This window comes from Phyllostomus discolor, chromosome 1, assembly GCF_004126475.2.
Source record: "Phyllostomus discolor isolate MPI-MPIP mPhyDis1 chromosome 1, mPhyDis1.pri.v3, whole genome shotgun sequence".
Lineage (NCBI taxonomy): Eukaryota > Metazoa > Chordata > Mammalia > Chiroptera > Phyllostomidae > Phyllostomus > Phyllostomus discolor.
In genome coordinates this window covers 134,259,033-134,286,402 of record NC_040903.2, presented here as the reverse complement: position 1 = coordinate 134,286,402, position 27,370 = coordinate 134,259,033, and the positions used below count along the sequence as shown (strand labels likewise).

At 42.3% G+C, this 27,370-nt stretch overlaps 1 protein-coding gene across 5 annotated transcripts in view; it reads left to right on the top strand.

Moving 5' to 3' along the window:
• Positions 1-27,370, top strand: part of NPAS3 (neuronal PAS domain protein 3) — an 854,510-nt gene that overhangs the window by 803,706 nt on the left and 23,434 nt on the right. For all 5 annotated transcript variants that reach the window (XM_028506629.2, XM_036029409.1, XM_036029402.1 and 2 more), the window contains 2 exons: positions 21,648-21,841; positions 26,264-26,370. In XM_028506629.2, the coding sequence (XP_028362430.1) occupies positions 21,648-21,841; positions 26,264-26,370 (301 nt within the window). The remainder of the gene's footprint in view (positions 1-21,647; positions 21,842-26,263; positions 26,371-27,370) is intronic.

Sequence of the window (27,370 nt, the reverse complement as noted above, 5' to 3'; positions counted from 1 at the left end):
CTGTGCAGGGCAGACCGGTTGCAATTCATCTGCACTTAAAGGACTGCTGTCAGATGAACATTGGCCAATAGCACAGTCTGAGTTACAACCATGCAAGGTATTCAATGTGTTGAGTGATTTTTAAAAATAAAATACGGTATATAGCAACTGGTTTTCAATATGAGCAAATTTTCACCCTTTCCCTCTCCCCAGAAAATATAAATTTATATACCTGGATTGAATGCTTACTTTTTAAAAAACAAGTACTTAACAAATAAAATTAAGAAAACCTCTCTTCTTCTCTGTTTTTGCATAGTCTGTATCTACCTTTCTATCAAAGATAACATGAAGCCTTGGTACTCTGTGTTGCACATCATTGGCTCGGTTGCTTTTTATCTGCATGATTTTATTTTTTTCTTTCTCAAACATCTTTTCTTTCCTTCGAATAATCAATGTTCTCAATTGCTCTCGAATGCATCTACTTCTGTCATCACACAGCTAGTATAACCCCGTGGAGTATACTTTCCAACCATGTGAGAGCCGTTTAAGAGTAGGTCTTTTTGGTTAGGTCAGCTCTCAGGATAGAAAGGGAAATCACATCCCCTGCTTGCTCTCGACTTTTTCATTACCAGTTTCAGAAGCTGAAGAAAAGAACTGGACAAAAATGGACTTGGGTATATGTTTGGTTTCTTTGCATGCACTAAGGCAACACGAAGCTCATGCACAATAAACAAACGTGCATTATGGGTTGTTTTCAGTCACTTTATAGACATATGCATTCATAAATTTTGATACGGTAGTAAGAAGCCGACTTTGATGGGACCCAACTCACAGACGAGCTTTCGATCGCTAGAGCAACCACAGTCTAACTTTATGTTGACAATTTATCAGCTCTTCTCCGTCAAGGAAAATTGTTTTTTAGTGCTTGCCTATTAGCAATCACATGCATAATATGAAATTGAGTTTTGGGGAGGACGGCCTGCCATCTGTCTTTCTGATATTTTTTTTTTCAGTGTTTCATGCTCAAGTTCAACTCTCTGCATATCGGAATGCTGTAAAACAGGATTCACCCATAATGTGGGCACTTAGCAAGAGAAATGAGCCAGATACCAATGTAATCTTATAACTTGCAGACATTTAAAGCAGAAAATCATTGATACCCCAATCTGTGCATTATCTTTTGAGTGCACTTCAAATTCTGCCTGCCTCTCCAAGCCAACATTGGTGCTGGTGGTTCTTCTTAGAGAACAGTTCATTAGCGTACTTCAAGAAGTGTTAAAACACTTTTATAAAAATAAAAATTCAAAGTGAAAGTGGAATGCATTGTGAAGTTAAGAAAATGGAGCTCTAAAAAATGGGTATGAAGAATGAAAAAGATGTATTTAGTTTCCCTTCCAAGTTCCAATATGCTAAGATTTTTATCAATAATATTGTTTTCCTACAACAATACCTGCCTCAGGGAAAATCTGTTTGGAGCTGTCAGGATTATACTTCTCAAAATATGCTTAAGACTATTCCGTTAAATGGATAAAAAATAGTACACTCTGCAAGGCGGATCGCTCAAAAGAACATTCCCAAGCCTTTTGTGTGGAACTGCATTTGTGCGGTGAGCATTTATTATGCTATAAATTCCATAACTGATTCCGGCCAGCTCAGATTGATTCTGCAGTAACTGTAAGTAATGAACCTCCCAGAGTCAAAAGGGGAAGAAACAAAGTAGCCAATACCCTTGTGGCTGTGGAAATACAAATTGGAGAGTTCATTTAGTCGCAGCTTTTATCAGATTATACAGTCAATACCCTCTAAAGCAGGAGAATATGTGTACAGAAAAAACTACAGGCTCCTTGATCTGACTCCAGCAACTATGATGTGCAGAAACAAGGATAATACGTCTTGGGAAAGGAAGTGATTTTTTCTCTTCCCAAGCCTTTTCTTTCCAAATTTGTTCCCTCTCATCTTTTTCACTTTTTCCACCTAGGGTGTGGGCAGACGTCCATGTCACAGGAGCAACAAAATATGGAACTGTCTTGCCTGGGGCAAAGTTAGCCACTCCTGAAGCTCGCCCCCACCCCCTCAGTTCCAGCACCTGGGACTGGATGGACCCTCAGCCCAGAAGAGGCTCCTGGGGGTTAGGAGGCTGGAGTGAGACTACCATCAGCTCAGACTTTTGTAAAGAGGAAAATCGGTTATCCTTGAGCTGGTTACTGGGCCTATTAAGAAACTAAGGTAGCCAATAAGATGAATAGCAGGAGAAATGCAGAGTCAGACAGAGGTGCCCCATGCCCCACCCCCCACCCAGGTGGCGACTGGAGAAGAAAAAGGCTGTAGTCATGAAGGAGCTGAGGCAATAGTCGTCAGTACTGCCGGAAAGCAGTACCACCATATAGTAGAGGCTCATTTTTAGTTCCGAGTATTCTTTAAAACTGGACACCAAGGAAACACGCAGAGTGTGGGGGATAGCATAAAGTATGATTTAGGATTATGAATATAAGCAGAACTGGAGGACAGGAAAGAAACTTTGGGAAGCAGGAGGGAGGAGAGGAGTATGGAAAATGATGACATTCAAGACACATTTCACTTACTAGGGAGGCCCAGAAGGTCCTTGTTTTATTCTTGCCTAGCTCCCTCCCCTCTCTGCCCTCATTTTCATGGAATTCTTCAGAGCAGGGGAGGGGAAAGTGCGTGGAGGGTACAGTGGGATGGGGTCAGGCCCAGCATGTTGTCTCCATGGTGATAGCATGAGCATAGGGAGGTTATGGCCACTGTGGAACATGGGCAGGCAATATTTTGTGCCAGTCCTGGGTCTCTGTTCCTATACCCAGCCCACTGAATTGTCAAATACAGAGGCACAAACAGATAACCCATCAAAGTATCCTTACACTCCATGTATCCCCACAAACAAATTCCACAAATATTCTGAGATTCTTTCTCTTTCCCTCCCAAGAATCATAGAACTGTGGAACTGAAAGGTCCACAGATGCGAAGTTTGACTTTTGTGAGGTTGGGGCCTCTTGAAGCATACACAGTTCTCACTGGGCTAGTAACAACTGTCAGGAAATGTCTTATGTAAGAAACCTGGGTACAGTAGGGCAAACCTTCTGTAGGTGAACAGAAGAAGCTGAGGCAGTAGTACTCTACTGCAGGTATCTCTCCTTCCAAAATAACTAGACATGTTTATGTCTAGTAGACATAATAGACACATTTCTAATAGACATAGAAATAATTCTAATAGACATAGAAATAAGTAGACATCTATGGCTGATTAAGACTATCACAGGGTCAGTTTGGTGAGCTGTATAAAAAGTAACCATTAATGGAAAAATAAAATACGTGTACAGAAGTTGATTCACACATATCACTGGAATCTAAACCCTCTAGTGCTATGAGCTATATAATATTAATTATTCTAGCCCAAGAGAGCTACCAAACAGAAATTAGTAAAAATTACTTATAAATTATTAAAAGCAAAAAGTAATCTTTAACCCAGACATTTATAAGTAGCTTTTGCAAATGTAATGACTAATATCAAAATAATCATGTCAAAGGCATCTATGGTGACTTAAGAATGTACAGAGCCCTGGCTTGAAAATCCGCAGATGTAGGTTTTAGTTGCGGTTTTGCCATTTGCTATGTATGTGACCTTGGGGGACTCATTTAGCCTCTGAGTCTGTTGAAAGGGAATAATAGTGCTTCTTCTAAAATATCATAAAGTTATTATGAGGTTAGTGTAAGATGAGTGAAAATGTTCTGTAAACTCTAAGTTTCTGTTAATATCTAATATTATCTTTATTAGATTATAACTATAAAATCCAGGATTTTAGCATTTTGGAAAATACTGCTATAGCTTCTGTTTATCACTAGAAATTTACCTTTTCCATATTTTATTGCTTTGCAAGAAAAAAAAAAACCTTTTAATAGAAGGCTTCCGATTATCCACTTTATTTCTAAAGAGGGCAAAGGGCAGAAAGTATGTTCATAAAATAAGAGGAGGCTCCATCCTCACAGTGGGGCCAGTGGGTTTGCTCTGGGGAAAGGATTAGGGAGTGGCTGGCTCTGAATCCATGGTTGATGTGGTTAGGCTGCATAAGAGACTCATAGGACTGCTTGTCCTTGTTCCTCCCTTTGGTTAATGTTAAGATTAGTTTTCTAGTATTTATGTAAGCCTATGGTAATGCTGGTATTGTATTGCTTGTTGTGAAGTTCATTTTGCATTGTTTTTGAGTGAAAAAAAATTATATAACCCTCTATGCATTGAAATAATTGGTTACCAGAGTCAGTAGTTAGCAATACAGAAGTAATATAAAAATAATGAATATAGTAATATAGAAGTAATATAGAAATAATGAAGTGAAATGGTAAGTGTGTTCTCTTCAGGGCCATGATGAGCCAAACTTGGGGGACATTTTCTGTAATTTTAATAGGGTGACATCTTGAAGTATCTAATTATATTCAGGGAGTAAGTAACCCCCAGGAAGAATCTTACCAATGTGTACTTTGTAAAGGCAATTTCTTATGGAAAGGTTTTGAAGCATAAGGGAGAAGCGAACAGTTTCAGAAAGCTCAGACGGATCAGAACAGGAACTGAGAGTGGCAGAGATGCAGGGCGGTGGGAGCACGAGCACTGAGCGTGGAGGAATCAGACCTGCATGTGAGCTGTTTGCTCATAACCAACACTTCATCTCTCTTAGCCTCCAGTTCCTCATTTATAAAGTGGACATACTAATAATACCTGCTCTCCCTACCTTAGAGGCTACTGTAAGGACCAAAAGAAATAAAGTTAAGGACTCTGTGAGTTCTCATGCCATACACAGGGGGAGAGGGTCCAAGCAGTCAGTCACCAGCTCAGTGCTTCCCATGCTCTGTATCTCCTTTCATTTCATCACACAAAAATAACAGACACATTCTGTGCCTCTAAGGAGAAAGAGACAAGGAGAGAACAACCTCTGATGGGACACACTAGTGCTGACTGGGGAGCAGAGACCACAGTAAGAATTCAAAGTGGGGTGAGGACAGCTTTGGACTACAGTGGCTAAAGAAGAACAAAAGGGGTTTGACAAAGATCTTGAAAAATGGACATTATTTTCACTAATAGAGCGGGACAGGGAAGGAATTCCTGGCCTGAGAGGTGGTGTGAGCAAAGGTGTGGAGAAGGCAAACACAAGGCAGGTGCAGAGCCCAGTATGCAAAGCTTTTGGAGTACAGGGAGGGAAGCTGTACAAGATGAGGTCATGAAGGTTGGGACTAACTTGTCACAAGACTTGCGTGAAAGCTAAGTGGTCTAGTTGGTCTGAGTTTTATTCCAGGATCAATCAAGGTTCTTGACTAGTAAGAGTAACAATAATAATATTTCATATGACAACATGGTGCTCCACCTTTTCAAGGTATTTTGAGATGCACTGCTTTCTTTGGTTCTTCAGCAATTCTGTAAGATAGAGATGGCAAGGATGATTGTGCACACTTCACACATGGGAAATGGAGGCTGAAAGAGGTCATGTGGTTGCTCCGAGGTTACGTAAGTAGATGAGGGGGATCATACGACTGCTGGGCTGTTTTCCTAAATTAAAGACACTTTAGGAAGATGAATCTGGCAACAGAATGCAGGATGAACCAGAGAAGGAAAAATAAGGGTGACCAGTTAGGAAGCTGCCCCCCATATTGTCTGGATGTAAGATTTCCATAGTCTGTGTTAGTGTCTGGCACTTGGCATGGCTCTAATACCAGCAGCAAGATACATTCTCAAGGAAGAATTCACAAGCCTGGATGATTGACTGGATCTGCGAAGTGAGAGGCAGAGAATCGAAGAGGAGTCCAAGAGAAGTGATGCACTCAATAATTCTAACTTCAGCCTCTGATGAAGCTGATGGAAGGGTTATTAAAAATAAAGAGAGGTCCAACATTCAGGAGTGACTGACTAGCTGAGCACTAGCCTTACCAACATTCAGTCTCTACCCTCATCTGGACAGGCATCTGGCCATTCCTTTTATCCACCTTCCCGTTATAGCCCCGATCACACCTGAATTAGGTATAGAGAGGCAGGCTGTGTGCTCCTTGGTGATTATGACAGCTCCAGTGACTGTCATGGAGCAGGGCCTGATAAGGGTAACCAAGCATTGATCAAATGAATGAATGAATGAATGAATGAGAGAGTGAATGAATGCCCTCAGAATTTTCTCCCTAAAAATCAGGTCTCGTCATATAATATTTTCTTGAAAAGTCTTCAGTAGTCCCCTCTTTGCCTATAACATAAAGTCACAATTCCTTCATACAGCATCATAGCATTCTACCACCTAGCCAGCTCTACCCATCCCAGCACTCCCTGTTCTGGTCTCTGCCCTCCTCTCGAGTCCTAAACACAAAAAGCAGTTTTGTGTCTCTGTGCTCTTATAATAGTTCTTAGAACAGAATGCCAATCAAATTCTACTTGTCTATAAAAATTCAACTTGAATGCTGCTCCCTCCATGCGCACTGCTCCACTGTGCCTCATCAGGACAATTCTCCCCATCGTTCCCCTGCACTTTGCATCCACGGGTCTCACGCAGGCAGGGCAGGCTCACATACCCCTCGTCCTGACAAGTTGGCCTCCACAGGGCCTGGCAGAGTGGTGGCACCTAGCAAGGTTTTGTATAAGGGAAAATAAGGAAAAATGACAAAAAAGAAGCTGCTTAGGAAAGAGGTAATGAACTTCATTTTCATGTTCCCTTATAAAATTTACCTCTTTTCTACCAACTTCTCTCAATGAAAAGTATAATTCATTTAAACATTGCATATTTATACAAAGAAACTGCTTCCCTTTCTCCACCTGCTAAGATGTAGGATAGTGTTACATAATATCTAGGTTTTTTTTATTCCTTATTCAGTGGGAAAAGCCCATTCAAACAAAAGGAAGAAAGTGACATCTTTTGGATTGACAGATGTCAAGGGACACTACCATCTAATTTCCTTGTTGATTAATTTGAAGGTAATTTCCTGGTAACCCAGGCTTCCAAAAATGTATTTTAAGTGGCATGTTGGTAAAAGAAAATTAATTTCTCTGCGTTAAACTTGCCAGCTTATGAATTAATTGCATGAGCATAACAATCAATTAATAAATCTTAAGCAAACAAGGGAAAATCGGTCAATTAAAAATGACAAAGCTGATTCCAAGGGTAGGTGAACCTAAAGATTGTCATAACGCTCACTGCTAAGTTTGGATACCCTGCCTCTGTACAATCCAGCTCCTGCTTGTCACACGGCACTCGAATTGCTGAAGCTCTATTATAATTTCTTATAAATAAATTACAACCTTAGCCTTCTTCGCTGCTTTAGCGGGATTAAGGAAATCAAACATAAACAGCAGCCTTTCCGTAGCTAGTAAGAGAAGGTCAGTGATTTGGGAAAGTATGCAGAAGTGTTTTTGAAAGGGAAGCCTTTGCAAAGTGGACTGACGTTCTCTAAATATTTGCCAGTATTCTGCCAGGGAGAACTTCTATTTATTGCTTTCCTTTCTCCTGATCATAAATGCAGATGTCTTCCCAAGACGGGGTGAAGTGGGGAGTGGCAGGGGCTAGGGACAGCACCTCGCTTTCTTAGAACATTCAGATTGAACCTCCTTAAACACAGTGCTGTTCATACTATCCTATCTGGGGCCAACTGTGGCCTGGGATACATGGATTTACCCCCTGGGCCTAGATTTTGAAAAGATAGATGCTTTGGAAATGATGTCTAATGGAAGTATATGAAGAATAGAATTTATCTTGTGACCGTCTCTGAGGGCTGCATAGGCCTTATAACTGTTGTTATTACTGCTGTTTATCTGGCCTGCTATGCTGGTCATTAGTCCTACCTAACTCAATAGTGTGCTTTCTCAGAAAACACCCCATGGTCATCTCAGACATGGACAAAAAAAACAGGGATTAGAGCACACTCATCATTAATTTCCCCCATTTAGCCAAGGGCATACATCATAACATATATGTATAACATTATTGAAACTATACTTAGAAAATGGAAGATCTCTGAATAAAGTATGAAAAAATGAGACTAAAGAAGTACATTTAAATTCTACATCCTGCTGAATCTTCACTTCAATATTGACAATTTTTCAATCTTAATATAACTGAAACACAACCTGTCTCTCAAAACATTTTGCCACCCACCAGTCCTTACCATCTCAGTAATTGTCACCATCCTCTACTCTGGGTCTCTAGCCAAAAGCTTGGGAGTGTCCTTTGAGACCACTCTTTACCTCAGACCCCAATCAGCAAACTCTATCAACTCTACCTCAGAGTGTACCCACAACTCGGCTGCTTCCCCCCATTGCTGCCTGGGCTATGTGTGTCTCCCTGACCTGGACCTCTGCAGGAGCCTCCTGCTTAGCCTTCTTACTTCCACTCAGGCCCCCAGAGCAGCCCTTTACAACAGCAAGAAGCATTTAACAGGTCTCATCTCCCCCGCCCTCGACCATCCTTTTCATCACTGTATCCCCAGGGCCTAGACCAGGGCTGGCAATGTATTGATCTCCATGGTACTTGTTCAATGAATGAAATCATGTAGTTCAGATGAAGTACACAAAATGCTGCAGGAACATTCAAACATTTGAGAAGCATTACCTGACCACGTAGAAGCGTGGAAAGAGTAAGACACCTGCTTCTGAATCTGAGTAATTCACACATCTGCCAGTCTACTGCTCACCTCATTTCTCCCTTCAAAAGTGTGACGCAAGAGGAGGTATTATGGAGGACTAGAGGACGTCTGTCCAGACCACCTAAGCCTCCTCGTTCATTCTCGGGTTATGTCTACCCAAACCAAAGTAGGAATAAAAACTCCAAGCGCTGATGTCAGTTCATTTAAACAGTTGTACTCTTACTTGGCAGTCACGATAGCACAAGTCACTCCAATAACCAAAAGAATCATTACTTGTTTTGCTAAAATCCCCCCTAAAATAGCACAAGATGTGATATTTCAGCACTAACGAGTTTGTGCCTGAAGAAGTGTGATTTTAATTGTGATAGATTTAGAGAATCCATTGCAAAACTGCAGGAAAACAGCATGCTCTTCCCAGTTCCGGGGAAAGTGCATTAATATCCCATGTTTTTGTTTTATTTAGTCTGTGCTGGCTGTGTGGAGAATCACCTAAGGTAATGAAAGAGCTAGTAGGGATGACATCAAATAGAACTCTATAAAGAAACTTTATTTCCTCCTCCTGCATTTTGACTTGAGCCTGAACAACAGAGGAATATTTGTCTTGAGTTGTGCTACAACCTACTGAATTGGCGTGCTTTGCCACTGACAGTTCTGGTTCTGACACAACCTTTCCACCACCTCCCATCCTTCAAAGGTTGCAAGTCACTACTTCAGTGCACTGGTTCACTAAGCCTTTACACTGGCAGGTGGAGGCAAGGAGTTTCTGCAGAATCTTGCTTCATTCTCAAGGCTGATCTGGGTTGAGTATGAAAGCTCCTGGTGGAAGTCTGCATACGAGCAGTATTGCTGATTACTTCATTAGAACCCTGTGCACTTCAAGAGCCATATGCTTTCAAGTTTCTTTAAATGGTATTAGGGAAAAAATATCCTCAGGCATTATTTTTAAAGGGGACTTCAAACGTTCCCCAAGAAAAAAAAAGTGTAGCACATTTGAACTCCAGGGGATTGCAGGAAAAATCTTACTTAACTAGACTGTGAAAAGGGGCAATCTTTTCAGTTTCAGGGTAAAGTAAGTGTTGGTCACAATCAGGGATAAATTTGAAACATGGATGGAGAAAGATGCAGAAAATCTACAAATCTTTGAACCCTTACCATAAAATAGCAAAAAGATGATGACTTGAGGAAGGAAATTTTTTGTGAATACAGTTTTCATTCTTGTATACACTGGAATAAAGAGCTTTGAACATTCTCCCCGTATCTTGCAGAGTGCAAAAGTCCACAAGTCTTTCCCATTTCCTGCCACGTAGGAGACATTTCTAAAATGAGTTCCCTCCTTGTGTTACATGGATTCAAACTTGTATTTTAAAGACCTGGGAAGCAAGACGACAGGTAGGGGTGAAGCTATTTATTTTGAGTTTCCCTGCAGAGGGTCTGCTGCAGAGGTCAAATCAAAGAGACACTGCTTCAAGTTCAAACCCTCCTTTTCTAAACAGATTGCAACCCAATCTCATTTAATGCATTGATGCCTGGTTTCTTAAGCATTATAGTTGCACTATTACATATCAAAAGGGCTCTTGAGAAATCCCCTCGAATTGATAATTCTAATTTCTTATGTATAACTATTCTATATTCACTCAGAGGACGGCTACATTGTATGCTAAACCATGAATTGGAGAAATTGGTCCCTTCGTATGTAGGTTTATATTAAATTGAGATGCTCTCTCTTTTCTCCCCTGTTTGTTCCCACACTTGAGTTCCTGGTGTCAGTTTGTATTTGGCTTCTTGAGCATATTAAAGTTTTTCTAGTGCTTATGATGTTCTTGCCAAGAGCACACTTGCAGCAATCTGCACCAGAACAGTCTTTGTGCCAATTACTTCAAAAAGTATTCTTTAAAAGAAAGAGAGGGAGGGGTTTTTTGTGGATTTTTTTTTTTAGGGAACTTTCAGGTTACAGTGTGGTGGCTTCAATTTTAATTTTTTAGTCAGTCTTTCTGAAATGATGACTTAGAGGCTTCGGATTGTGCATCTTTGGGTTTTTTTTTTTTTCTTTTCTTTTCTTTTCTCAAAATGGAAGCCCTGATAAAGACATGTGAGTAGCAGGGAGAATTGGTATGGAGGAAGCTGCTGTCACTGCTGACACCACACCCTCATCTACTTAAACAGCTTTGGAAAGGAAACTGCTAGAAGCTTGTTAAAGAGTTTCCAAATGTGTGACTGTAAATGACTCTCTCTAATCATGGCTGAATAAACCAAATGCAGCAAATGAGCTGGTGACACGCACAAAAGTCATATGAGTATTTTGAATTGCATATGCTGAATGGATAATGACGAATGTCAGTGCCATGGGGTCTTTTGAAGGTTAAAATCTTAAGTTTGATTGAGTCATTTATACATATAGATATAAACACATTTGGGAAAACAGAAGAGGAAAGTGAAAGGGAATATGTCCTCTGCAGTGCACTCCTGAGTAGCAGCAAAGGGACTGGGAACGAGATTAGGAGACCTCACTCACCTCCCTGCCGTGATCCGCGGGCACCAGGCCTCCGTGTCCACATCTGTAACAGGGGAGGGCTGCGCCAGGTTGTCTGCAGGACCCCTCCAGCTCTGCGTGCAGTCTTTCTAGGATGCTGAACAAAGAGGTCTTGGCACAGGCGGGGGTTCATTCACCCCATGAAACGTGAGGCATTTTGAGAGACATGATATTACTACAAATTACTCTCATTAAGGGTAAAATTTAGGGTTGAATTAGGCAGCCCTATAAAATACTAGCCACAGAGTTTGGAGGACAGGTTAAAAAACATTTGAGAAAATGTCCTGTGCTAATCAATGCTAAACATATAACACCTGGGCTTTGCACAGGATAGAAACCGAGATAACAGAGATGGAAGGCTACAGAGGCTTAGGGCTTTGATGACGGGTCAAGGCTTCTTGTTCAAGTATCGGATTTCATAGGCACTAAAGCTAAGGAAAGGTCTCCAAGGCCACGTAGTCAGGCCCACTCACTTTCCCAATGAGGAGATCAATGCAGAGAAAGGAGGGCCTTGAACTGCAACACAGAAACACACTTGCCCAGGTGTGCCAGGAAAACTGAGGAGTCTGGGCTCTAGCCTGCGTGCTTGTTCCACGTACATGTTTGGGTCTGAAGGGCCTGGCTTCAGACAACTCTTTGTTTGGGCGTTACTTCAAGAGGCCCAGGTACATAGTGTAGCCCCCTAGGAAGTGATCACTTTTTTAATTTGATCTTTAAAGGAGTTTTATGTCTCAGTAGGGGGAGTAATGGGACATTAATTTTTTTCAGAATATTTATGACCCATCTGTTTACTAAGTGTTTCTCAGAAATATGATTGTTAATATTTGTGTGTTTCCCCTTTAAGGGGATGGCTGCTTTAAAAAGTATTTCAAACCTTGAGACAGCAGAGTTGCCCTTCCACATGAGCCAGGGTTTCCCATCAACCTGGATAGTTGTCTTTAATGCACACTCTGCAACTAAGGAAGAGAGGGGTAGCTGGCTCCTACACCTGAGAGATATTACTCTGAAGCAGGGGTGTCAAACTCATTTTCACGGGCGGGGGGGGGGGGGGGGGGGAACACCAGCCTTGCCATTGCCTTCAAAGGGCTGAATGTAAATCTAGGACCGTATCGATGTAACTACTCCTTAACTAGGGGCAACAAGCTAGGTGCTTCCGCCGGATAAAACAAGGTGGAGGACCAGGCCTTATGTTTGCTACCTGTGCTCTAAAGGGTTTCCTTTGTTACAGGCATGCAATCATTTATTCTCCTGCAGACCTTCAGGTTGGGTGGAGGGGACAAGGTAAGGCTGCCTTCCCGCTGTCTGAGGACAGCAGAGAGCTCCTGGAATGGCTGGCCCCATGCAGCTGAGTTTGGACATGTGCTGCCGTTCAGCAAGTCTCTGTATAATTCTTCTAGCAAACTCAAGAAACACAGGTGCAGGAGACTAGCAAGACTGGTTGTTTAGCTAAAGAAACTTAAGTACACCATACATTCAACAACTGTGTGAAGCAAGGATAAAGAATAGAAAACATTTGATTTCTATTATAACTCTCCTAATAAGAGCTCATGGGTTCTGAAGAAAATATATAATATGGTGTAGTATTTCTGGGAGGTAGGATGGGAGTAGGGAGCCATTTTCTATCCCTTACCTGGCACAGGACTAGTTCTGAATTTTTTTAAACGTTTTTGGGAAATATAGTTGCAATTTATTATATGAGGAAGAACTGCCTCTCCCCCTCAAGACAGTGGCCCTAAGCCACATGGCCACTGGGGACCATGAGGGTGATACCCCCTCCTCCACATCAAGTGACAGATGAATAAAAAGTTGCCCTCCACAGAGGTACAATGGTCCTGTCCTTCTCTAGGAGACTTTAATAAAGTAACTGAATCAAACAAAATTTGATCAGATGTGTCTAGTTCAACCTTCTTGCTTTGCCCCTTAACAATTTATTGAGGAGTTTCTACCCATGGTCCTGTTTTATTAAATGATATTTGAAGTGTTCCACTCTCTGAGAAAAAGTGGTTTATATCTTTGGCATACATTTACATAATCTCATTAAGGAAATCTCTCCAGCTTGGTTAAACTATCCCATTTTTTTTTTATCTTATTGTTGGTAGAAGAAAGACTATTTTCTCCAAAGGGAACAGGAAACAAACATGGAGTCCAGACACACTTTGAGAAGCTGAGGCTATAATGGTAGTTATATATTTTATGTTATGTGTTTGAAGTTTGTTAGCGGAGATGGATGAGAAGTAATTGTTATGTTTTGGGGGATACAGTCATGTAAGAATAGAATACTGTAGCCAATGTATTTTAAATGCAGGTTTTAAAAATAATCTTTTATTTGTTGCCTTAGAAAATGTTTCTGTATTAAAAAAAAACAGGGTGATAAATTACCAGCAATCTCTCAGCTCCCCACTGGAGCCATCAAATCAAGGGTTAACCTCCCAGGATTCCCCTGAATTAATCAGGAGCTGAGCCAGGGGCTGACCGGGCAGGGGGAGGGGATTGGCAGAGCTCCACCTCCCCCGAGAGGCCTGCAGCACTGCAGTGCAGCCCGCTGGGGCATGCCCACTGAGAGAAAGCAGGCCATCACACAAATAACAGAGCTTTCCCGGCTGTTCCCTCAGGCACAGAAAGCACAGCCCTGTTCCCACATCAGCCCAGAGTTCCTGCTTATCATGCCCCATCTTCCATTTCCAAAGAATGGACACAATGGGTTGTGTTCTATAAAGTAGGGATTTTTTTTTTTTTGGTCCAGAATGAAATGTAAATGTATATTCATCTTTCTTTGCTCATTTAAGCAGTGATCTGAAATGAACTCCTAGGTCATCTTTATTCATTCCTTCAGCTCTCTAGATAAAGAAGAAGCTGTAGGACCTGCCCATAAAGGCAGAATTCAAGGATGGCCCTGTATTGGCCTCCAAAGCATTTGCAGCACTTGGTGAAATGAAGATTCCCAGGTCTCTCCCTCAGTTTAAAGAATCCAAAATTTTGGGGGTGGGATATGCGAATTCACGTTATAAACAAGGTCACCAGGCGATTCTTGTACACATTCAAATCTAAGAACCACTAATCCTAGGGTTGTTTTTATTTAAAATAAATCCCTGTTAGCCTCAAGTGTTTTAAGCTTTCCTGTTAAAGAACAAAATATGTTTTCTCTCATGTACCAGTCCATTTAGTTGTTTTAGTTGTTTGTGTACTGGATACAGTGAGTGGACTGCATCTGCAGGGGGAGGAATGCCCACACTCATGCTTGTGTGGGAGTCTGTTTTCTTTCAGGACCTTAGTGTCTCAGTGACAGAAATTAGCTTCTGGTTTCCTTCCTTCCTCTGCCTTCCGTGGAATGACCTTACCCACAGCTGTAGGTCTATCCACTTCCAGAAGGGTTTGCTGAGTCTTTCAGGAATCAGAACAAGCATCCAAATCAAATGGAAGATCACAAGTCCCTGGGGATTAACACTTTCTATCTAATTGTAGTCTTTTTATCCAAATGGACTTGCCAGGGTTCCTCTTTTTTAATTTGGCCGGGGCACCCCCCCAGCACCCAGTCTCCCCCACTCCTGGGCCAGCCTTGCATTGAGCCTTGCTGAGACCCTGAAGCCCTCTCCTTTCTTCCTCCTGCTGGTCTTCCATCTGTACATGCTGAATCCTGCCCTCATCCATCCAGCCCAAAGATCCCAGACCTCAGGGACAAACTCCTAGGAAGGGCCACCTCCATGCCCTGGAAGACAACTACACTGTCACCCACTCCCGGCCAAACCACACTTCCTCCTGAATCTCACATCCCCAGTCTCACCTCTGCTTTTAGAAGTCAACTTTCCTCTTCTGTCACTTTTTTACCCCCTGTAGCTAAAGTCCCAATGTGAATTATGGCAAAGTCTACTAGTCAGTTTCTAGAAATAAAATCTGAGATTCTGAAAAGGAAAGGGAAACAGCACCCTACCGTCCTCTTGTCCCTTAGATGGCTCTTCAGTTATGAGCCCTCCTCTCCATAGCGCTCGCCTCTGTGGACAAGTACTTGGTCTCAGCTCCTCCTCCCCCAACCCCCCACCCCAGGCCTTGTGCAAAGACCTAGGCGGCAGGAGTCAGACAGACAGCAGATTCTCCAACCTATGAATCAATATGGTCTAAATCTGGGAAAACCCACTCCTTAAAAGTCTGCATGAAATAATTTACAGGAGGTTGGTATTCTCATGCTAGTTTAGGTTAATTTGTTATTCTGTAGGCTGGATATTTAAGTTTAGAAGACCTCAGTAAGCTCTTATCTTTCAGCAGGCTGTGGGCCACCTCAAAGCCCACATCACTTAAAAATAATTAGCTGTTTCTCCTACCTAAGCTAGCGATTTGATGACCCATATGCTAAACCAGACTTCTACAGGAGAATAAAAGAAAAAAAGACCAGAGTGCCAGAAGGAAGCTTAGTTTTTAAGGTAAATTTAGTTCTCTTACAGGACAATTGAAAAATCTCAGAAGACGCCCTAAACCCAAGGAATACATAGTTTTTCCATGTCCGCCACGTTTTTGTTCCCCTATTTGCTGAGCCCCATTCCCTACTTTACATTCTGTGTGGAAAATAGTGAACATGATACTTAGCACTTCCTTTTGATAAAGAAAATGCTTCATATTACTCATGCTGAGAGTTATTTCTAAAAGATGGAGAATAGCTTCCAGATGTATTTTTCCGTCATGGACTTTCCTTCTTTGAGTATTGACAGAGGGGAGGCTTTATCAAGGTCTTTGTGTTGGGCTTGTTTATGAGAAGATACTCGTGGAGCACATCTAAGTGTTCATCACCAACAGGCAACTGAAAGGAGCATATGGCAGGAAGAGAAATAGATGTTTGCCCAAGAAACGGGGCTTGTTAACACTCCCACACTCATCCTAAACTGCAGACGTGGACTTAGAGCGTTGTGCACATCTACTCGTATCAGAGGAGAAAAATTGAAGCCAAACAATGATTTCTTCAATATGGGACTGACGAGTAATGCTAATTTGGACATTCGTATCAAAGATGGTGCATTCACTGCACCATCTCAGCTCAAAAATCCTGTGTATTCTGCTTCACTGGGGCTGGCATCGGGCAGTCTGTGTGAGGGGGTTAGAAAAATATGGGCTTTAGCATTTTTGTGCAACTCTTTATGGTGAAACAAAAACAGTGAAAGGGAGCTCAGAGAGGGCTGAGCTCTTATACAAAAGTGGGCTCAGGGACAAAGAATCTCTTCATTCAGAAATCGCTTTTAGAATGTGTATAGATTGGATTAAGACCAGACTAAGATGAACCTTTAGAACACAGAGACAGTTTTCACCTGGTATTGGCCAAAACCAAAGCATTGTTCCAGCTCAGCTATGACCCATAAAAATCCTGCTGACTAGTTCTTGAAGTCTACCGTGGGTTTATTAACTTGCAGCTGCACTCAAACTCCCACCCCACCATGGAGAAGAGGGGTAGGGCAGTGCTGCGGCATGGGAAGGGCCTCTCTGTTGAGCATTAGTTGGTAGAATTCTCTAGAATTTAGCGAGACTTCAAGTATCATTACCTGCTTCTTAGCCTCCATCGTATGTCTGAGGAAATGCTGCTGTGGCCAAAGGACTTGCCGAAGCTGCCGGAAGCGGGACTGAAGTTAGCTGTTCCATTTCCCAATTCACTATTATTTCTGCCCTGCAGCATTCCTTTCATCTTAAGGCTACTATGTTATTTTTATAGTTGTGATAGTTCTTGACATAATATTAGTATTTGGACTTATACGTTTATATTCAAAATTGCTTTCCATTCACCTACTTAACTTTATAAGGAAGCCATCCCATTCTTTGGGATGCTACCACTGGGACTGGCAACAATATGGCAAGCTTGGCATTTATATCAGAATGGAATTGTGGGTGGAGAAAAGGGGGCCTCAGAGTTTTGAGATATTTTCATTTTTTTAACAAAAGTAATTATCATGGAGCAAGAGAACCTCAATTTAGGGAGAAACAGAAGTTGCCTTAGGCTTCAGGTACCTTTAAATACCTGAAATTTCCCCCTTTAAGGGGGAAATGCCTTAGGTGTTCTTTCTCTCAGCTATCTCTATTTTCTCCCTTGGTAATTCCATTGAATTTCCAGGTTTTAACTATCACTTCCAGAAAAAGAATTCAAAACTATTCTGTCAGCTATCATTTCTTAAGTACCCAGCCCCTTTTCCCAACTATGTCCTGGGCATATGGCCCAGGACCTCCCTGGGCTGCTCAAGTGCAACCTGTCTCCACCCTGCTTGTGCCCACACCCTGGCAGCCCCTGTGTTACCAGTTCCCATTCAGGCTACCCGGCTCCTCTTTTCCTGCTTCTCCTGTGAGGCAGGCTCAGAATCGTGGTGCTCTCTCTTCTCACCAGTTCCCGTTGCCAACCTCTACTGCTTTGCTTGTACCTGACATTTTGGCCCCTCCCCGTCTTCTTTCCTGTTGACACCAGCTGTGCTTCCGGATTCTATTGCTGATAGGTTCCCTTTCATAGTCTCTCGTTCTACCTCATGTGCCAATGTGAAAACCCCTTTCACCATCCTATGACCCTATCTTATATCAACAATGTACTCAAATGCCAGTTTCACATATTCTTCCTGATCCATCCAGTCAAAAGTACTACCACCTACCTGGACTCCCAAAGGTCTTATTCTCTACCTTTCTCATAGCACTTGTTACTTAATAAAAGTACTTGTTGGGCATATACTGTGTATCAGGCACACACATAGGCCCTTTATATACATTTTCATTTAATCCCCTCAGCAGCCCTATAAGACCTAGAAGGGCCTCTACCCCAGAGATCCCGACTTAATTGGTTCGGGGGACAGCCTGGGCATGGGGACCTTTATAGGCTCCCTGGGTGAGTCCAATGTGTGAGAACCACTGGTGTGACTCCAGAACCAGTAGCCAGCTCTTCTCCAGTAGCAGGTGCCACATTTGGAACTTTAAAAAATAACCAAATGCTGGACTACAGCCCAGCCCTACCAAATAGTAATCTCTGGGAGACAGAGCCTGGGAATCCATGTGTTAACAAAGCTCCACAGGTGATTCTTCACATAACCAGAATGGAAAAGCACTTTCTCAATCAGACACTGTACCATCTCCCCATATTACTGTACTACAGGTAATTATGTATGTCTACTGTACTATGTAGTCCATACACTTTTTAAGGACAAGTTTATATTTCATTCGCCTTGATCTGTTCCCTGGCATCTAGCAAGATCCCTTGTACATAATATGTTTTAGAAACTAAAAAAAAATTTTTTAATAAAATATAATGTCCTTTGATGACCTTATTAAGAAAACAGGGAACACCTTCACACAATAATTATTCTCTGTGTACTAGGTTTTTAATCTCTAATATACTGACCTAGAACTAAGCAAGTTATTCCAATCCTCTGAGCATCACGGTAGCATGGCTGTGCAGTGTCAGAGCCAGGATTTGAACCCAGGTCCTCCGACAACTCTCTTTCCCTTGTATCCATGGCCTTAAAAACAACTACAAAGTGAAATAACTATCTACATGTTTTGATAGATACTGTCAGACTTGTTTCTATCATCTGAACATAACCTGTCACATGGGGAGAATAAAACTGTTGGTATTATGAAATGTATTTGGAAAAAACATATCACTTTAAAACCAAAAATTAATTATGTGACCCAAGAGATATCCCTTTCTTATCAGTGTGACCCTCCCTACCCCCAGGTGTACCTGTGAACAAACACACCTTTCAATTGTTCATTGACATTTCTTGACAAGTATTTAATTACTATTGTACTTCACTTCGGTAATTTTCATAGTTTTCCTTTCCTCAGTTTGTACTATGTCTCAGACTTTTCAAATAACCTGAGATTCTGACTGTAAGGGAAGTTTATCTAAAGGTTTATGTACAGATACTGAAGACAGTAAATTGGAATAATATTTTGTTCAGCTTATGAATTCATTTCATGAATATGCACACAAAATGTGCACAAAATGTGCACAGGGCAAAAGCTGAAATGACAAACAAGGCCTAGAAACCTGGAGTCCAGGCTCTTTTTTTTCTTTTTCTTGCCATTTCCAAGACACATGACTCTACACAGGGAGCAAACTTTCCAGAACCTCTTTCCTCATCTAAAAAATGAAAGGGAGAAGAACTTAAAATAGAACCCCCAAAATTTTCTTTCAAATATTATTATTTTAAAGAATTACAGAATTTCATAATTCATTACCAGGATTTTGGTCAAGATTAAACTAATAATTACTCTTTATCCTTATTATCCTATTGATATTTTTAAAGGTGAATAGATTCATCATGAAATTTGCAGACTTCTTTGCAATTTAGAAAGTGTTTACCTCCATTATCTCCTTTGGTTTTTATAACAGAATTACAGAACAGTTATACCCCCATTTCACAGAAAATTGAACTGAGGAGCAGAGAGGTTAGATGACCTGCCCAGGGCAATGAAATCAGAAACTGACAAATCCAGATCCCCACTGAACCCAACTCTGACCCCCAGCGACACCTCCACGGCCATGGCCACGGCTGGAGATGGAGATGGAGGCCGAGTCAGGCAGACCTCACATGTGGACAGCTCAGCCCAGTGGCCTGTCTGCCGCCCCAAAATGTTTTCTAGCCCAGACACGTATCAATCACTTTAGAATAGAATACCAAGCAGGGATTATTTAGCATATCATTTCTGGGTGTGTATTTTCCTGAGCATTTATAGATCTGTGTTTTTCCAAGAAGCTGAGTGTTCCTGATAGTATAAGACAGATAATGATAAATGAGCATCTGCATAAGCCTAGCTGAGAAGAGGACCAGAAACTGTTAACACTCCTCCTGTGAAGTTAATCCAGTTTCTTTTAGCTATTTCTTTATTAGTTAAGGAGTTCCTTCCAAAGAAAATGTGACTGCAGTGGTGTTTCAGCATCATTGCCTTTAGGAACATTTTCAAATATTCATAAAGTAGCTCATCTGACCAAAGCTTAAAGCAAAGGTGCATTAAGTATGAATTTAGTTAACTTCAAATGTGGGTGGCTAAAAAACTACTCCTGAAATAACCTAAGTAAGCCTCCTCATTGGCGTTGCCAGATGGGCAGCGCTGGGTGCACACGTGAAGGGGGTCAAGGGAAGAGGTGTGATTCGGAGCAGCCAGGACCCCAAGGGGCAGCCCTCAGGCATTGGTCCTGCTATCTGATTGACAGCTGCATGGCTTGCTTTGGGAAAACTGAGTAACTTAAGGGAAACAAAAACAAAATGAAAAAGGAATTCTCAGGCAAACCCCTAGGAAAGCAGACACTAGATCTTACTGCTCCTCGGAGGCCAGAGACCTACTCCGCACTCAGTTCCTACGACAAAAACAGAAAAGAAAAATCTCAGAAATTGTTTTGTGCTAGGGATGCATTTGGAAAGGCAAACCAATGTGGAAACTTGGTTAGCTACTACACCCAGCTCCAGGGTCCAGTGAATCACAGTGATTACCTCTACAACCTGGTTTTAGAGAGTCCTCTACACTGTTTCTAAGAACACAGGTAGCGCTCTCTCTCTCTCTCTCTCTCTCTCTTTCTCTCTCTCACACACTCACACACACACACACACAGTTGTCTTCACCCCTCCTCCATACACCTGACTTCATCATCCCAAAGCACAGCCACACAAATCCTTCCCACTTCCCACCCTTTCATGACTCTGTTTCCCCAAAATGTCATGTAATGAAGTTAGCACTATGGCTCTTCTTCCACATGCAGTGTATAAGCAAAGGACCGTTTTCAAGGATGCCTTTTGTTTCGTTCTGGTGGTCTGGACTATCTAGTGTATACTTTGGCTAAAAACTGAAAATTTGAGTCCAATATTCTCCTTCCTGTTTCTGCACAACTTACCAAAACAAGCCCCACAAATGGTGCAAGTCTCCCTAACCCTGCTTTGGGAGGAGGTCAAGGAATAGGGAATGAAGGACCATGTCCCCTGACCCTCAGACTCATGGGCACTGTGATAAATCACAGTATGACTGGGTACTCAGTGCTGCTTACAAGTATCTGTGCTCAAAACGGCCTGTTCATGCCATTGCCACTGAGTCTTTTACTCAGTGGAGTCTTTGGCCTTTGCAACACCAACCCCAAATGGAGGAAAGCCCTGAGCCACACTTCTGAAAGAAGATGGTCATATAATCCCATTCAGTGAAGATCTGGAGGGAAACAAACATCATCCATTAATCAGGGCTGGTAATGTAAATGTTTCCTTTCACAGCTCAGTGCTCAACTTTCTGGTCATTTTATCCAACTATGAACTTCCTCTAAATGTAAAAAAAAAAGTTCTTGAAAAAATAGCAATAGCACAGCATAATAATAATGGTGCCTTGAGAAATGCTCGAAGTATAATATTCCTCTTTTGTCGCAGGCCTTGAGGACACTAAGGGCACTTTGACAGCCATTATATTACAAAAGATACAAGCCAATGTAGGCTGTGCCAGATATAATTTTGCCTTGCTCAAAAGAAACACTGCTACATCCCAGATGTAAATTTGACTGTGTCCTGCACTTACTGTTCTATTACAGGTGATTCACATAACAGGCCGGCTACGACTGAGGGTGTCGCTGTCCCATGGGAGGACTGTCCCCAGCCAAATCATGGGTCTCGTGGTTGTGGCGCATGCCTTGCCTCCCCCTACAATCAATGAAGTCAGAATCGACTGCCATATGTTCGTCACTCGAGTAAATATGGACCTCAATATCATTTACTGTGAAAATAGGTACTTGGTTTTTGTTTCCATTCGCCCTGCTGTATGTCACACACTGGTGAGGGTTGGTGTTTTCTGCAGCCTGAAGGATTTTACTCTCCCAGTGAGGCTCATTATAAATCCTAATCTTATTTTTAATGGCTGCTTGGACTGACACCAAACATGCTTTTTATTTAAAATTTACATTGCTGCCCTGATTTACATTAGGGATAACAATGGAATGAATTGGGATACCCAGACATCCATGTGCTATAATTAAGGCTCATTTTGGCCAAAAACCCACAGAGAGAGCAGGGCTGAGACATTCCTGGGAAAACGATGCAGGAAAAGTTATCTCCTGATCCTCAGCCAGACCCTCTCCCTGAAGACCGCAAGGGCCCAGCCTCATGACGTCAGCGTTCAGACAGGCATTAAGCCCATCACCTTAGTCATTTTAGGCTGCTCTAACAAGGTACCGTAGACTGGTGGCCTAAACAACAGACATGTATTTCTCATAGTTCTGGAGGCTGGGAAGTCCGAGGTCAAGGTGCAGGCTGATTAGATTCCTGGTGAGAGCCTCTTCCTGGCTTACAGGTGGCTGCCTCCTGCTGTGTCCTCACACAGGGAGAGAGGGAGCTGTGGTCTCTTCTTTCTATGAGGACATAAATTCCATCACAGGGCCTCTATCCCCATGACCTCATCTAAGCCAAAGGTCCTACCTCCAATCACATGGGGAGAAAGGGCTTTAGTATATGAATCTGCAGAGGACAGAAACATTTAGTCCACAAGAAATAAAGAGAACCAATGAGAATTTTGAGCACCTCAAAGGAAAAAAAAATTGCATCAGGTTCTGATTTTGATATAGGTCATCAGACTGGTCTGGGGCTTTCTACACATATATTAAATAAAACTTTATAATTCTCGCTTTCATAAATTTTTAAAAAGATGACTCATTGTGTAAATGACTTGGCAGTCCTTCCTCAGGATTGAGCCTTTATAAAAGGACTTTTGAGCCTTCGGTTAAAAGTTCACTTTTTCCATTAAGCAAAAAGCAAGAGACAAGGAAAAGGGACAATGCCCCATCAGACCTTTCACCTGGAAGTCACCAGCCCATCCTCAGACTAATTTAAAGAGAAGGGAAGAGGGGGTGTGGGGAGAGGGGTGGAAAGAGCTGTCCAGGTGCCGGCTCCTGGAGGCAGCGTTGGCAATGCCGTCCATCCCCGGTGCCACAGGGAGAACTGCTGAGTCGAATTTGAGGTGCTTTTGTGGCACAGAATGTTGTCAGGCATGAATGCAGTATATGTCCACTGAGCCCTGTGAGTGCCTATGGGGGGAAAAATGAAAGAGTAGATGATCAAGTGGCTTGGGTAATCGGCCTCTCCAGGGCCCAGCCAAGAGGCGGACAGACAAGACAGCATCTGCATTGGGTCCATTGGGAAGCCCTAACGATGTCGAGACTGCATTAGAAATGCCTACCATTTCTGGTCAGGATTTGATTCAGAGGAAAGAATTCACCAGTAGGAGAAGATAACCACATGGCTCTTAATTTTCAGTAGGGTAGAAGATATCATGAACCCTCCACTATTATTTAATAAGTAACTCTAAACCTATTTTTCAAGTTTTGGTGGCATTACAATTGTTATCATCATGACTCTATACTTGGCTATATCTAAGGTATCCTGGAATGGCCACGGAATATCAGGACAGACAGCCAGAATGACTGGCAAGAGTTGGCAAGTAATAATGATGATGACTAACATTTACTGAACACTTACTATACACTTGGCAATGTGCAAAGGTCACTATATAGGGTGGGGCAAAATTAGGTTTATAGTAGTTCAGGTGGAAAATAATACAATAATTAATAAATAATAATACAAGAATGAACTCAATGTTTCACGTATTCACAACCGTAATCCCACCCTGTGTACACCATCTCACTTAAGCTTCTGGATGGTTCTGTGAGGTAGGTGTTGTCATTGTCTCATTTCCCCCAAAGCCAAGATTTGAACCCAAATCTGCCAGATTCAGAAACCAGGCACTTAGCTACTTCCTGTGGAGTCACCCTGCATTCCGAATTGTCTCTTATTTTTCTTCAGAAGTCAGGCTAGATGGTAAGGAATTGGTCAGAATAACATATGCACCCATGAAAAACATAGCCACAGACCCACAGAGCTACTTATTCACTAATTAAAAATAAACACTGGATGCTGGAGACCCAGGGAGGCAGACAGAAAGTCAAAGGACGAGCTATGCTGTTGCTTCTTTGAGAACATATGTCAGCTCCCTTGATTTAGGTTTGCCACCACCAGTCCCTTAAAAAAGAAATGGAGACTCATCTCGTTTACCAAAATTTACCCAGAGATTGTCCTGTCTCAAAACCAGCTCCTACTTTTCATTCCTGTAATCACAGATTAATTCTTTCTGATGCACTCCATGCACCCGGGTGCCTTATGGCATCACAGTGCCACTGTAGTAATTGAGATTTTCTGTGATCACTTTAAGGTTTTCCTTCTTCCCATTTAAAAAACAACAAAGTTTTCCACAACCCCGTATTAGCCAATACAGTACAACATTATCTCACAAATGAAGGTGACACTAATCATTAAAAAGACCTGTGTGAAAGGTAATCACGTATTTGCTCTGAGGGAGAAGTTGAGGGAAAAGTGTCTGAGGGTCAAGTGCTGTGCTACCTTCATTTCATTCACTGTCCCCATCACCGACCTCTTGGGCTGTTTTACACACAAGGAACCTGAGGCTCAGAGTATAAGATGCAGTCGGATTCTAATTCTAACAGAGGTCATCAGACTGGTCTGGGGCTTCAACACACGCAGTCAGAGGTCTTTGAATGCACAGAGCTGGTCACATTCACAGTGGTAACAGGCTCGGGTACAGAGAAGTGGTTCAGTCGTTTCGAAGGATTTCATTCAACTAAAGAATAAACTAAAAAATGTCTTCCCTAAGGAATGAAGTGGACTTTTCCCAGGGTTTATTGTTTAATTAGGGAATTGCTAACTAGAAACTAAAGCTGATCCTTGACTCTGCAGACCACTCTTCTGCTCTCTCCTTCCCCCGCCCACCCCCTCCCGGTCCCCAGGACAGCCTCGGGCAAAGCCGCCATCTGATGCTTCCAGAGGAGCTGGCACATCTCAGAAACACCAACAAGGGCTTTTTAATGACATCCTTGTTCCCTCATTTGGAGAAAGGGGGTGAAAACTGTGCGGGGAAAGCAGCTAATGGTCGCAGGAAAACACCAACTCATCTGTTTTGTACTAGAAAACCATGGAATCCCAAGAAAATACTCCCTTCTATTGCCCATTTTGTCTTATCTTACCAAGAATTCTATCTGGGTCAAAAATATGATTTCTATTGCTAGACACTGAGAAGTTCACTCACGGGGTAGTATGTTTTCATTATACTCCATATTATTCTGCTCTTGTTCTATTTCTTATGTCCCTGCCTTGGGAATCAGATTTAACTCCCTCCCCAGCAGTGATCTCGTAAGTTTCTTAAACGTGTCACTTCTAAAGATTCACTTTGTATTATATGTCACGTACCCCCAAATGCGCAGGGACATTAAAGAGAATAAATTAAACCAAAGATATAGTTTATTTTGGACTGACCAGCGTGAGTCTGTATTTGGAAAGTGGAGAGGATAAAAAGCATTTTGTCGTGTTTGTGTAAACCAGGCAGATTCTCCCAACATGTTTTCCAATTTTGTTCTGCTTTCCTGTGCTCCTGCCTGAGGACACTGACGTCTGGACAATCAGTGGCAGGGGCTTACACACGCGTAATGTCGAGCACAAGGCTGAGGAGCTGCTGAAACGGTTGAAAAGTTTCTGTGTGGAATCCACCACAAAGTACCAGTTAAAAGGGGCAGGAGTGAGGACTGAGCTCCCACATGACTGAGACGAAAAAAGATAATACCCCCAGGCATCTGTATGTCTCAGCATTTAAATTATATCCCTTGAAATGCCAATTTGGACTTTGTGCCAAGAAGCAGTTGAAGCCCTTTTTCATGGAAATACCCAATAGAAGACCAATCTGTTTAAATGAAAGGTGTCTCTAATCATTTGGTATAAACATAACATGTTTTTATTTTATTAGGTAACCTTGAATTATCTTGGCCTCTAATGAGGAACTTGTATTGTTCCCGATTCTCAATAGTTTCATGAAATTGTGTTGCCTAAATGTGAATTCTGATGCAAAAAAGATAAGAAAATCCTATCTAATTATTTAAATACAATTGCTTGATCCAACACATTTTCTACTTTTTAGAAAAGTCTGTTATTCATTGTAGAAATAATCTTATGTATAAAGGGTTTTCCCTCAAAGTGGCAGGTCCTCCTGGGTCCCCTGGTAGAGTGAAAATTGCCCATAGATTTGTTTCTAAGTCGTCTGACCATTTTTCTATTTTCTCCCTTTCTGAATTCCAGTCTGTTGTTCTTGTTGTAGGATCAGCGATTATATGGATCTGACCCCTGTAGACATTGTGGGGAAGAGATGCTACCACTTCATCCACGCTGAGGACGTTGAGGGCATCAGGCACAGTCACTTGGACTGTGAGTACCTCTTGAGTGTGGGCACAAGCAGGCTGGTTTGGTCTCTCTGCCTGTTTGGTTTCAGTGCTAATTCCTCCCTTCTCGTCTCCTGTGTATCTTTGAGGTGACGGTCAGCATACGGTGAGATGTGAAACATAAATCACTTCAACTTCTGTTAGAATTAGACTGAAAGTTGGACCTGAGGCCTAGAGAAATTGCTGGATCCTTAGGTGCTCACTCAGAATTTTGTGGTCTCTTGTGCTTTCTCTCCGATGAAGTAATGGTGGAACCTTTGTCTTAAGTGCTTTCTTGACCCTTTCATATTCTAGGGAGCAATTTCCACTCTGAAATTTGTGGTCTCAGTTTCAAAATATAGGCAGGAGAAGACAGGTTCAAACAGAACCTATAAAATGTCTACTTGACAAACCACAAAACTAGGAGGAAGCCCAGGAGCAGGGCAGAGCACACACGGTGCAGACACGGCTCTCAAAGGCAGTGTCGTCTCACGGCACTTCTGGAAAGAGGGTTATTCAGAGGAGCAGGTACCTCCATCTCCGGACTCCTGGGAGAAAGAAACTAATCTTTGAGTCTGGGTCCCAGCTCCTGACCTGCAGGCTGACCTCCAAGGCACCTTTTGTGGCATTTAAGCAAAGCAGGACCAGCAGTTCCCTGGCTGGGTCCTGGTAGTAACCTGCACACCAGCATCCCCCTGAAGTTTTCCCTCATTGGACTCATCTGGGCTGTTTACACTGGGCATGGAAGGGGTCTGATAAGCCCATAAGGTGAGAGGCACTGGGTAGACCTCTTACCTCTTAGGAAGGAGCTGTCTTGTCTTCTTCCAACCAGAGGCCCTTTTTTGTGACCATTCCACAGATTCTTCCTAAAAGAGGAGGGCCCTGCCAGCTTTACTCCTCAAAGGTTCTGAACCCAGTCCTGAACTCTGATTTTAAATACATGCGAGGTGCCCCAAATGAGATGGTACACCTTGAAGTTGAAGCTTTTTGTAGTAAAAGCAGCCAGG